Source organism: Phycomyces blakesleeanus, assembly GCF_001638985.1.
Source record: "Phycomyces blakesleeanus NRRL 1555(-) unplaced genomic scaffold PHYBLscaffold_5, whole genome shotgun sequence".
Classification (NCBI taxonomy): domain Eukaryota; kingdom Fungi; phylum Mucoromycota; class Mucoromycetes; order Mucorales; family Phycomycetaceae; genus Phycomyces; species Phycomyces blakesleeanus.
The window spans coordinates 1756065-1770254 of record NW_017265138.1 but is presented as its reverse complement, the minus strand read 5'-3'; the positions used below and the strand labels follow the sequence as shown (position 1 = coordinate 1770254).

The following is a 14190-nucleotide window of genomic DNA, read 5'->3' as shown; positions in this document are numbered from 1 at the left end:
ATTTTATGCTTTCGTCATTAGATGATGACATAGCAGCATGCATAGAAAATTGTAGATCAATGGATTGATTGCTCTGATTAGAAGCAATATAAAGACTTTCATTTTAAAAACCCGAATTTCTTATATGGCTACCCATTTTCGTGAATTGATTTTATATAAAAATTTACTTGACACATATGTTATATATTAATATATTATTTCTTAAAAGAAAGGTTGTAAAACTGTACCACTTTAGTTGGAATATGAAAGAGAAAGTGGTCCATATATATATATGTATAGACTATAAGAGCATATCAAGAGACTCTTTATATTATCCCAGCTTTTTATTAAAGCAAGTCTCATAAATTAAAAATATTATTGACATGTTTAAAATGCAATTAGTTTTTTTTTATTTACCGAATTGCTATAGTCGATAAGAGCATATATCTAGTCTTAGATTATATATATAAATGTATTACAAGAGAACTAAAAGTTTTCACAACTGGGCATAGTAATATATAATATTGAGAGTATCGGGTTTTTATATTAGATAATAAGCAAATATAATAACAAGAATGTTTTAATAAAACATATAAGAATAAAAGGAATCTATACTTTATATAAAGGTTTTGATATGGAATATATATCATAGAATTAACTTTTAGTTATATAATTAAATGTTATGAAAGAAAGAAAGCGCATATAGAAAAAAAAATTATTCTGAACACTCTAATAAACTGACATCATGTTCATCGCACTGCTTGAGATCTTTATTAGAAATAGATCCACTAAGAAAAAATTGGCAATTCAACTAGTGATTATAAAGAATGCTTATAATAGCTTTTAAAATCACTCTCTGAATCGCTCCTTTTTTGTAGTGATATAGTATCTTACTGAAAATTATATAAACTAAATAGGAATTAATTTAATATGTTCTTATAACAGTTTAATCCACGAAATAGCTCGATGGATCATTAACTATCGCATTGTTTTTTTCTTTTTATTAATATATTAAATGTGTGACAGATACTATATATATGTCTTTTCTTTAATCCACCACACACACATACGCACACTCACCCAATTGTCTACCAATATATTGGCTGAACTGGTACAAAATATACTTGATTGTATGTTCCTTTTATATTTTCTTACAAACTAAGGATTATAATCCATAATTCGGACAGAATGCACTTTTTTGTAAACTGTTATTACCAATTGGTTGCGCAGGCGGTTTTTGTGTATCAATAAGCTAAAATAACATAGCAGAATCAATTGACAGGGATACTGTTCCCCATACATAGACTTAAAAACCGCCTAGTTCTCACTTACAATCGCTCAGACAGGATGATATATTAAAGTGGCCTTCACTGCGCCATAATCATAACAAAAAAAACTTTTTTTTATGGTGGCTTGCATCCTCCTTCTACATTCCCCCATTCATCCATCCCGTCATCCTTTTTGAGAATATTCATTCCTTTTGGGAATCGTCATTCATATAATATTACATTTCATAGTAGACAGAAGTCGGCCCAGTATAAAAATAAAACATATGTATGATTAATAAGAACTACAATTTCAGTTAACCAATAAAAACCGAATATGTTATATCAGCAATATGGTCCTGTCCGGATCGGCCGCCTATTGAGCTCGATCTGGACTGAAGGGATATTTCCAACAATCTTGGGCCGTCGGAATCCAGAAGATAATAATATCGTAAAAACATATATGCTAGTAATAATAGTTTTGCTTTCTTATAAATATATAGCTTGTATCATACCTCTCTCAAATAATTCCAAAATTGTTCATATATCCTGTCTCCTCAAGATTCTAATTAAAATTAGATTGGGTTTAATCTATAGATAATAATACAAGATATATTGGAATATACTTCTATAGCCGATTTTTATTCCACGGTATATATTTACAAATCATTCACAATCGCATTGTTATTTATATTTTTGTTAATACTTTTAATGTATGATAGAAGCTATATATAATAATATAATTTAAACTATGTTTTCTAGTATGTTTCATAAATAACACACTATCCAGATCCATACAAATTCTTCTATAATTATACTTAATGAAATTGGATCAAAAAGCATCAAACATTTTACACCAAAAAAGCAAGAGCCTACAGAAAAATATTACCAAGTCAAAATGAAAAGGGTGATATTCATAAACCAAAAGTAACTTTCGAACTAAATATATATAAACTGTTATCATGTTTTGGATTATATTATCTTATATATGTTATTATTATTATTCAACACACTGGCACACACCAGAAGCTACTCCCGAACTATATACATATATGAGCCTCTATCATATTTTGGATATACTATCTTGTATATTTTATTATTATTATTCAACACACGGACACACACCAAAAGCTACTCCCAAAATATATATATATACGAGTCTCTATCATATTTTGGATACACTATCATATATATTTATTTTCCTTTTATTCAATATACGGTTACACACCAGAAGCTACTCCCAAGCTATATATATATAACCTGCTATCATATTTTGGGCTTACTATCATATATTTTTCTTTTCTTTTATCCAACACACGCACATACGCACACTCGCACACTCGCCCAATTGTCTACCAATACAATTGCTGCACTGATACAAAATATACATATTGTCTATTTCTTTTTGTGTCTTTTTACAACCTAAGGATTCTACTCAATAATTCGGACAGAATGCACTTTTTTGTAAATTGGTATTACCAATTGGTTGCGCAGACAGCTTTGTGTATCCCTAAGCTAAAGGAACATAGCAGGGTCCATTGACAGGGATACTGTTACCCATACATAGGTTGAAAGACCGTCTTGTGATCACTTACAATCGCCCAGAGAGGACGGTATATTAAAGTGGCCTTCACTGCGCCGTAACCAAAATAAAATAAAAATTATATTTAACGATGGCGTCAATCCTCTTCCTACATTCCCTCCATCCCGCCATCCCACCATCCCGCCATCAACTTTACAAAACTACCAGAATCGCCACCACCAACAATATTATTCTTTTATTTTATAATCACTGAAAAATAAAAATCGAAATAATGGCCATATAATAAAACCTCAACACTCGGAAGTCATATACAATATTTCTCTATACCTGAAGTGTTATATGCCACCATTCTCAGAGCTGACCTTCAACTCTCCAAGTCATATAGTATTCATACCACCATAATTCCGACACCTTCTTCGATCCTAATGATGCCATTCAATTCCATCCCATCCCATCTAATTCCATCCCATCGGACATAATTTTCAAAGCTCACGCTTTTCAGTATACTTTTACGCGACTGGGTCTAGACCAAGCGGACGCCACCTAACAAAAAGTCTCGCGATGTTAATCTCTCGTCATTAGCATGCGCCATGAATGTCAAAACTTTGTCACACTGACTACTCACACGGACCACCCACACGGACCACCCACACGGACCACCCACACGGACCACCCACTCACACCGCCCACTTCTCGCCCATATAAAAAATACACTACTATTAAAACTTGATATTTTTAAATAAAAAATAAACTCATATTATTGTTCTCACGCATTGTTTTATTCAGTTTTCTTCTAATAATAAAGTGTTTCTCTCAATCATTTGTAAAGCAGACATTGTATTTATGGGCAGACAAAAATGGTTTAAAAAAAAATTTTATTAATATTCAAATATATCGTCAGAATCTTAGTTCACCACCTATAAAGGCGGATCCATCCTCCACAGGGCGTAGACCTGTCCTGACTTCGTGGAAGAGAACGGAGTGGGGAGGAGATCGGGAACGCTGGGGTGTGAGGCTAGCTATGGGCTTAAAAAATAAAAGGTGAACAGGGAACGAAACTATCAATCTAAGCTAAGCTAAAGGGATAAACGAAAGCTATATCTAAAGACTACCCACTACGTAAACTAACTAGAGAGGGGAAACTAAACTACCCCACACCCACCACACCCACCACACCCACCACACCCCCCCATCCACACCACACCAACACCCATCCATCCGACACGCCGCTGATTCACATAGAAAAAAGGTCAAGATTAGTATATCTATAGACTATACTACTCCCTCAACACAAATGAAAAGGAAATAATAGACTTACCATGCACAAGAGGAAAACAGAGATGGTCTGGCTGGCACTCTTACTAAATAACTGTGAAAAAATTTTATGCTTTCGTCATTAGATGATGACATAGCAGCATGCATAGAAAATTGTAGATCAATGGATTGATTGCTCTGATTAGAAGCAATATAAGGACTTTCATTTTAAAAACCCGAATTTCTTATATGGCTACCCATTTTCGTGAATTGATTTTATATAAAAATTTACTTGACACATATGTTATATATTAATATATTATTTCTTAAAAGAAAGGTTGTAAAACTGTACCACTTTAGTTGGAATATGAAAGAGAAAGTGGTTCATATATATATATGTATAGACTATAAGAGCATATCAAGAGACTCTTTATATTATCCCAGCTTTTTATTAAAGCAAGTCTCATAAATTAAAAATATTATTGACATGTTTAAAATGCAATTAGTTTTTTTTTTATTTACCGAATTGCTATAGTCGATAAGAACAGATATCTAGTCTTAGATTATATATATAAATGTATTACAAGAGAACTAAAGTTTTCACAACTGGGCATAGTAATATATAATATTGAGAGTATCGGGTTTTTATATTAGATAATAAGCAAATATAATAGCAAGAATGTTTTAATAAAACATATAAGAATAAAAGGAATCTATACTTTATATAAAGGTTTTGATATGGAATATATATCATAGAATTAACTTTTAGTTATATAATTAAATGTTATGAAAGAAAGAAAGCGCATATAGAAAAAAAAATTATTCTGAACACTCTAATAAACTGACATCATGTTCATCGCACTGCTTGAGATCTTTATTAGAAATAGATCCACTAAGAAAAAATTGGCAATTCAACTAGTGATTATAAAGAATGCTTATAATAGCTTTTAAAATCACTCTCTGAATCGCTCCTTTTTTGTAGTGATATAGTATCTTACTGAAAATTATATAAACTAAATAGGAATTAATTTAATATGTTCTTATAACAGTTTGATCCACGAAATAGCTCGATGGATCATTAACTATCGCATTGTTTTTTTCTTTTTATTAATATATTAAATGTGTGACAGATACTATATATATGTCTTTTCTTTAATCCACCACACACACATACGCACACTCACCCAATTGTCTACCAATATATTGGCTGAACTGGTACAAAATATACTTGATTGTATGTTCCTTTTATATTTTCTTACAAACTAAGGATTATAATCCATAATTCGGACAGAATGCACTTTTTTGTAAACTGTTATTACCAATTGGTTGTGCAGGCGGTTTTTGTGTATCAATAAGCTAAAATAACATAGCAGAATCAATTGACAGGGATACTGTTCCCCATACATAGACTTAAAAACCGCCTAGTTCTCACTTACAATCGCTCAGACAGGATGATATATTAAAGTGGCCTTCACTGCGCCATAATCATAACAAAAAAAACTTTTTTTTACGGTGGCTTGCATCCTCCTTCTACATTCCCCCATTCATCCATCCCGTCATCCTTTTTGAGAATATTCATTCCTTTTGGGAATCGTCATTCATATAATATTACATCTCATAGTAGACAGAAGTCGGCCCAGTATAAAAATAAAACATATGTATGATTAATAAGAACTACAATTTCAGTTAACCAATAAAAACCGAATATGTTATATCAGCAATATGGTCCTGTCCGGATCGGCCGCCTATTGAGCTCGATCTGGACTGAAGGGATATTTCCAACAATCTTGGGCCGTCGGAATCCAGAAGATAATAATATCGTAAAAACATATATGCTAGTAATAATAGTTTTGCTTTCTTATAAATATATAGCTTGTATCATACCTCTCTCAAATAATTCCAAAATTGTTCATATATCCTGTCTCCTCAAGATTCTAATTAAAATTAGATTGGGTTTAATCTATAGATAATAATACAAGATATATTGGAATATACTTCTATAGCCGATTTTTATTCCACGGTATATATTTACAAATCATTCACAATCGCATTGTTATTTATATTTTTGTTAATACTTTTAATGTATGATAGAAGCTATATATAATAATATAATTTAAACTATGTTTTCTAGTATGTTTCATAAATAACACACTATCCAGATCCATACACATTCTTCTATAATTATACTTAATGAAATTGGATCAAAAAGCATCAAACATTTTACACCAAAAAAGCAAGAGCCTACAAAAAAATATTACCAAGTCAAAATGAAAAGGGTGATATTCATAAACCAAAAGTAACTTTCGAACTAAATATATATAAACTGTTATCATGTTTTGGATTATATTATCTTATATATGTTATTATTATTATTCAACACACTGGCACACACCAGAAGCTACTCCCAAACTATATACATATATGAGCCTCTATCATATTTTGGATATACTATCTTGTATATTTTATTATTATTATTCAACACACGGACACACACCAAAAGCTACTCCCAAAATATATATATATACGAGCCTCTATCATATTTTGGATACACTATCATATATATTTATTTTCCTTTTATTCAATATACGGTTACACACCAGAAGCTACTCCCAAACTATATATATATAACCTGCTATCATATTTTGGGCTTACTATCATATATTTTTCTTTTCTTTTATCCAACACACGCACATACGCACACTCGCACACTCGCCCAATTGTCTACCAATACAATTGCTGCACTGATACAAAATATACATATTGTCTATTTCTTTTTGTGTCTTTTTACAACCTAAGGATTCTACTCGATAATTCGGACAGAATGCACTTTTTTGTAAATTGGTATTACCAATTGGTTGCGCAGACAGCTTTGTGTATCCCTAAGCTAAAGGAACATAGCAGGGTCCATTGACAGGGATACTGTTACCCATACATAGGTTGAAAGACCGTCTTGTGATCACTTACAATCGCCCAGAGAGGACGGTATATTAAAGTGGCCTTCACTGCGCCGTAACCAAAATAAAATAAAAATTCTATTTAACGATGGCGTCAATCCTCTTCCTACATTCCCTCCATCCCGCCATCCCACCATCCCGCCATCAACTTTACAAAACTACCAGAATCGCCACCACCAACAATATTATTCTTTTATTTTATAATCACTGAAAAATAAAAATCGAAATAATGGCCATATAATAAAACCTCAACACTCGGAAGTCATATACAATATTTCTCTATACCTAAAGTGTTATATGTCACCATTCTCAGAGCTGACCTTCAACTCTCCAAGTCATATAGTATTCATACCACCATAATTCCGACACCTTCTTCGATCCCAATGACGCCATTCAATTCCGTCCCATCCCATCTAATTCCATCCCATCGGACATAATTTTCAAAGCTCACGCCTTTCAGTATACTTTTACGCGACTGGGTCTAGACCAAGCGGACGCCACCTAACAAAAAGTCTCGCGATGTTAATCTCTCGTCATTAGCATGCGCCATGAATGTCAAAACTTTGTCACACTGACTACTCACACGGACCACCCACACGGACCACCCACACGGACCACCCACACGGACCACCCACACGGACCACCCACACGGACCACCCACACGGACCACCCACCCACCCACACGGACCACCCACTCACACCGCCCACTTCTCGCCCATATAAAAAATACACTACTATTAAAACTTGATATTTTTAAATAAAAAATAAACTCATATTATTGTTCTCGCGCATTGTTTTATTCAGTTTTCTTCTAATAATAAAGTGTTTCTCTCAATCATTTGTAAAGCAGACATTGTATTTATGGGCAGACAAAAATGGTTTAAAAAAAAATTTTATTAATATTCAAATATATCGTCAGAATCTTAGTTCACCACCTATAAAGGCGGATCCATCCTCCACAGGGCGTAGACCTGTCCTGACTTCGTGGAAGAGAACGGAGTGGGGAGGAGATCGGGAACGCTGGGGTGTGAGGCTAGCTATGGGCTTAAAAAATAAAAGGTGAACAGGGAACGAAACTATCAATCTAAGCTAAGCTAAAGGGATAAACGAAAGCTATATCTAAAGACTACCCACTACGTAAACTAACTAGAGAGGGGAAACTAAACTACCCCACACCCACCACACCCACCACACCCACCACACCCCCCATCCACACCACACCAACACCCATCCATCCGACACGCCGCTGATTCACATAGAAAAAAGGTCAAGATTAGTATATCTATAGACTATACTACTCCCTCAACACAAATGAAAAGGAAATAATAGACTTACCATGCACAAGAGGAAAACAGAGATGGTCTGGCTGGCACTCTTACTAAATAACTGTGAAAAAATTTTATGCTTTCGTCATTAGATGATGACATAGCAGCATGCATAGAAAATTGTAGATCAATGGATTGATTGCTCTGATTAGAAGCAATATAAAGACTTTCATTTTAAAAACCCGAATTTCTTATATGGCTACCCATTTTCGTGAATTGATTTTATATAAAAATTTACTTGACACATATGTTATATATTAATATATTATTTCTTAAAAGAAAGGTTGTAAAACTGTACCACTTTAGTTGGAATATGAAAGAGAAAGTGGTTCATATATATATATGTATAGACTATAAGAGCATATCAAGAGACTCTTTATATTATCCCAGCTTTTTATTAAAGCAAGTCTCATAAATTAAAAATATTATTGACATGTTTAAAATGCAATTAGTTTTTTTTTTATTTACCGAATTGCTATAGTCGATAAGAACAGATATCTAGTCTTAGATTATATATATAAATGTATTACAAGAGAACTAAAGTTTTCACAACTGGGCATAGTAATATATAATATTGAGAGTATCGGGTTTTTATATTAGATAATAAGCAAATATAATAGCAAGAATGTTTTAATAAAACATATAAGAATAAAAGGAATCTATACTTTATATAAAGGTTTTGATATGGAATATATATCATAGAATTAACTTTTAGTTATATAATTAAATGTTATGAAAGAAAGAAAGCGCATATAGAAAAAAAAATTATTCTGAACACTCTAATAAACTGACATCATGTTCATCGCACTGCTTGAGATCTTTATTAGAAATAGATCCACTAAGAAAAAATTGGCAATTCAACTAGTGATTATAAAGAATGCTTATAATAGCTTTTAAAATCACTCTCTGAATCGCTCCTTTTTTGTAGTGATATAGTATCTTACTGAAAATTATATAAACTAAATAGGAATTAATTTAATATGTTCTTATAACAGTTTGATCCACGAAATAGCTCGATGGATCATTAACTATCGCATTGTTTTTTTCTTTTTATTAATATATTAAATGTGTGACAGATACTATATATATGTCTTTTCTTTAATCCACCACACACACATACGCACACTCACCCAATTGTCTACCAATATATTGGCTGAACTGGTACAAAATATACTTGATTGTATGTTCCTTTTATATTTTCTTACAAACTAAGGATTATAATCCATAATTCGGACAGAATGCACTTTTTTGTAAACTGTTATTACCAATTGGTTGTGCAGGCGGTTTTTGTGTATCAATAAGCTAAAATAACATAGCAGAATCAATTGACAGGGATACTGTTCCCCATACATAGACTTAAAAACCGCCTAGTTCTCACTTACAATCGCTCAGACAGGATGATATATTAAAGTGGCCTTCACTGCGCCATAATCATAACAAAAAAAACTTTTTTTTACGGTGGCTTGCATCCTCCTTCTACATTCCCCCATTCATCCATCCCGTCATCCTTTTTGAGAATATTCATTCCTTTTGGGAATCGTCATTCATATAATATTACATCTCATAGTAGACAGAAGTCGGCCCAGTATAAAAATAAAACATATGTATGATTAATAAGAACTACAATTTCAGTTAACTAATAAAAACCGAATATGTTATATCAGCAATATGGTCCTGTCCGGATCGGCCGCCTATTGAGCTCGATCTGGACTGAAGGGATATTTCCAACAATCTTGGGCCGTCGGAATCCAGAAGATAATAATATCGTAAAAACATATATGCTAGTAATAATAGTTTTGCTTTCTTATAAATATATAGCTTGTATCATACCTCTCTCAAATAATTCCAAAATTGTTCATATATCCTGTCTCCTCAAGATTCTAATTAAAATTAGATTGGGTTTAATCTATAGATAATAATACAAGATATATTGGAATATACTTCTATAGCCGATTTTTATTCCACGGTATATATTTACAAATCATTCACAATCGCATTGTTATTTATATTTTTGTTAATACTTTTAATGTATGATAGAAGCTATATATAATAATATAATTTAAACTATGTTTTCTAGTATGTTTCATAAATAACACACTATCCAGATCCATACACATTCTTCTATAATTATACTTAATGAAATTGGATCAAAAAGCATCAAACATTTTACACCAAAAAAGCAAGAGCCTACAAAAAAATATTACCAAGTCAAAATGAAAAGGGTGATATTCATAAACCAAAAGTAACTTTCGAACTAAATATATATAAACTGTTATCATGTTTTGGATTATATTATCTTATATATGTTATTATTATTATTCAACACACTGGCACACACCAGAAGCTACTCCCAAACTATATACATATATGAGCCTCTATCATATTTTGGATATACTATCTTGTATATTTTATTATTATTATTCAACACACGGACACACACCAAAAGCTACTCCCAAAATATATATATATACGAGCCTCTATCATATTTTGGATACACTATCATATATATTTATTTTCCTTTTATTCAATATACGGTTACACACCAGAAGCTACTCCCAAACTATATATATATAACCTGCTATCATATTTTGGGCTTACTATCATATATTTTTCTTTTCTTTTATCCAACACACGCACACACGCACATACGCACATACGCACACTCGCACACTCGCCCAATTGTCTACCAATACAATTGCTGCACTGATACAAAATATACATATTGTCTATTTCTTTTTGTGTCTTTTTACAACCTAAGGATTCTACTCGATAATTCGGACAGAATGCACTTTTTTGTAAATTGGTATTACCAATTGGTTGCGCAGACAGCTTTGTGTATCCCTAAGCTAAAGGAACATAGCAGGGTCCATTGACAGGGATACTGTTACCCATACATAGGTTGAAAGACCGTCTTGTGATCACTTACAATCGCCCAGAGAGGACGGTATATTAAAGTGGCCTTCACTGCGCCGTAACCAAAATAAAATAAAAATTCTATTTAACGATGGCGTCAATCCTCTTCCTACATTCCCTCCATCCCGCCATCCCACCATCCCGCCATCAACTTTACAAAACTACCAGAATCGCCACCACCAACAATATTATTCTTTTATTTTATAATCACTGAAAAATAAAAATCGAAATAATGGCCATATAATAAAACCTCAACACTCGGAAGTCATATACAATATTTCTCTATACCTAAAGTGTTATATGTCACCATTCTCAGAGCTGACCTTCAACTCTCCAAGTCATATAGTATTCATACCACCATAATTCCGACACCTTCTTCGATCCCAATGACGCTCTTACTCATATTTAAAAATTTCAACAAGCAACATTTGATATATGCTACTACATAATTTGACTTAGATTCACTCGTTTAATAAAGTGCGACTACTTCATATAAGGCTTTGTGTTTTATTAAACAAAAACATCAGGCCATTTGTAGGAAAAGTATAATGTACACAAAAGAACTGTTTAGGTAACATTTATGTGTACACCGTATTTATGTGATTTGCGACCTCTATTATAATTCCCAATTTGGACTGTTAGCAGCTTCAAGTGAGTACTAACTCAGATATTACGGAAAACATTACCGAAAATGATATATATCTGTGATGTATATGTATTCAATTGTGAAACACATGGTTTATTATAAGAAAATGTCTGAGTATAGTAAAGTGGCTCAGAGTTTATAGTTTAAGTACAAACTATATTATTATATTTATATGTTTTTATAAAATATGTTTTTGCTATTTGCTATCTACGTGTAACCTCACAATCTTTTTATCTTCTGAACTATATTTAAAGTAAGCACAGGAACTAATCGGATACATATATAATGACTATAATATATATATATATTGAATTTTACCCGACCAAACCAGGTTCTCTTTTTATTGTATTAATCAAGGCTTTTAAACTAGTACAAGCCACCTTTAATTATTCTTCTTCGTTTATATTAATTATCAACATTTTATTTTTATTTGCTCTATATATTTTATTTTAAAATTTGTTATCTTCGCATATCTCAAACAGTCAAATTTATATCAGCTTCTATCTGAAATATAAAAGTTTGGTAAAGCGTTATATTCACAAGTCTGAATTATTTTATTTTATGGAAAAAATATAGCCTTTTTTTTTATCTTTGTGCCAACTTCGACAAGGATTTAAAATTTATTGATGCAAATACTCCCATAATTTATGTTAAAAAAAAAACTAAATTGAACTGATGGGTGAAGTGATTTTTTTATCTAGAGTTGTGATGTTTGATTTTAAGAAAAGATAAAATTATCTGATTGTTAGAGATGTTCTTAGAAATAATCAAACATATAGAATACAATCAAAGAAAAGTATATATTACAGAACAATCTTCAATATATATATCGATTGTTTAAGTCAGGGGTATCATAAGAGTAAACTGATATAAATCGCAATTGCAATGTCTTCTTTAAACACAATAAGAATAAACAAATATCAGAGAGAATTAAAGGGAACAAAGACTCCGTGTCTATAAATAAAATAAATTTATATAAAAACGGATTTGATTTAATCAAATCAAAGCAGATGTTTAAAAAATTCAATAAACAAGTGAAGGATAAATTGTTTTTAATATTTAATTATATTTTTTTTTATTTTTCTTTGGATTTTATTTTCATTATTATTATTATTGATAATATCCAATATTTAACTGATATTTAGAATGTATACTTGTTCTCAATAAGTTGTTAAGTGTTTTTTGTATAATAGTGTTTTCCTTTTTTTTTTATTTTTCAATAAAACTTGATATTCCAACATCAAATAAAATTATTAAATTCTTAGTTGATAAGATTCTTAGTTTTGTTTTATTTCAGTTAAATATATTTGAAAATCTTATATAAATCAAATAAACATATATATTTTATTAAACCTGATAAGATACAGCTCTTATAATAAGGATATATTTTCTTTTTCGTCTATCTTTACAATTCTTAACCAGGGAGCATATTGTTCAATTTGACATTTCATATTAAATCCGTGTCTGATAAAATAGGGTGTTTCAAGTTTAAAGATCTTGAAGAATTCAAGGTTTTTATTTTCTATCCATACTCTATTAATTAGCTAATAACATCTAATATAAAAATATATTACTGAACTTCCTTACGTAAAGTTCTGTAAAAAATAATCAACTTTTAAAAATCTAAAAGAAACCTTTTGAAGCTTTTTGATTTACATATTTTTTACATATACTTCACTAGTTTCGGAATCCTTTTTGAAGCTGACTTACCTTTTACACTCGCCGATGGAAATATTTCCATTTAAAACACCCTAATGGTATCTATTCTGTCTTTTAATACTACTCGAATGGAGACTGAAAACAACACTTTCCCACTGCAGGAGTAAGTAGCGGATTTCAATTTTCAAGCTAATTCATACTCCGAATATTCGATTTATTTAAAAGCCCGCCGCGCCTCTTATTCCACTCGTTTTTTATCGTCTCTAGCTCTTTAATGCACTTGTTTTCAGCAAAAACGAATTACTAGAACGCAAGATAATCAAACATTTAGTTGAATTACATAAAGCACAAAGATATAAATTTGTGTTATTTCAAACTGAGGTTCTAATTTATTTCTTTTTGGTTTTGTGGTACAATGTATTATTTTGAGTAAAAAAAACAGTAGTACACATTCAAAAAACAAATATTTGTTATCAATCAAAAGTAGAGTTCTTTCTTTATTACACCTTTCTTACATTTCACACGAAAGCTACATTCCTACATTAATTAACACTTCGGCATTAACAAAATGTGTATAAGAAAAAATACTTTGTCATCAGTCATTCACCTTTTTATGTAAGACACTATTGCTTTTCGTAAAGACGATAATTCC

The 14190-nt window shown here is 31.4% G+C and overlaps 2 protein-coding genes across 2 annotated transcripts; one reads left to right on the top strand and one right to left on the bottom strand.

Moving 5' to 3' along the window:
• Positions 1–3632: 3632 nt before the first annotated feature.
• On the bottom strand, positions 3633–4197 carry PHYBLDRAFT_180294 (hypothetical protein; the record flags this gene model as incomplete). Its single annotated transcript, XM_018438292.1, has 3 exons — positions 3633–3806; positions 3946–4016; positions 4106–4197. The coding sequence occupies 3 exons, from the start codon at positions 4195–4197 to the stop codon at positions 3685–3687; spliced, it is 285 nt and encodes a 94-aa protein (XP_018295068.1). The 3' UTR covers positions 3633–3684.
• A 1550-nt stretch (positions 4198–5747) lies between these two features.
• PHYBLDRAFT_142541 (hypothetical protein) lies at positions 5748–8245 on the top strand (the record flags this gene model as incomplete). Its single annotated transcript, XM_018430828.1, has 3 exons — positions 5748–5861; positions 7915–8054; positions 8146–8245. The coding sequence occupies 3 exons, from the start codon at positions 5748–5750 to the stop codon at positions 8243–8245; spliced, it is 354 nt and encodes a 117-aa protein (XP_018295067.1).
• Positions 8246–14190: the final 5945 nt, after the last annotated feature.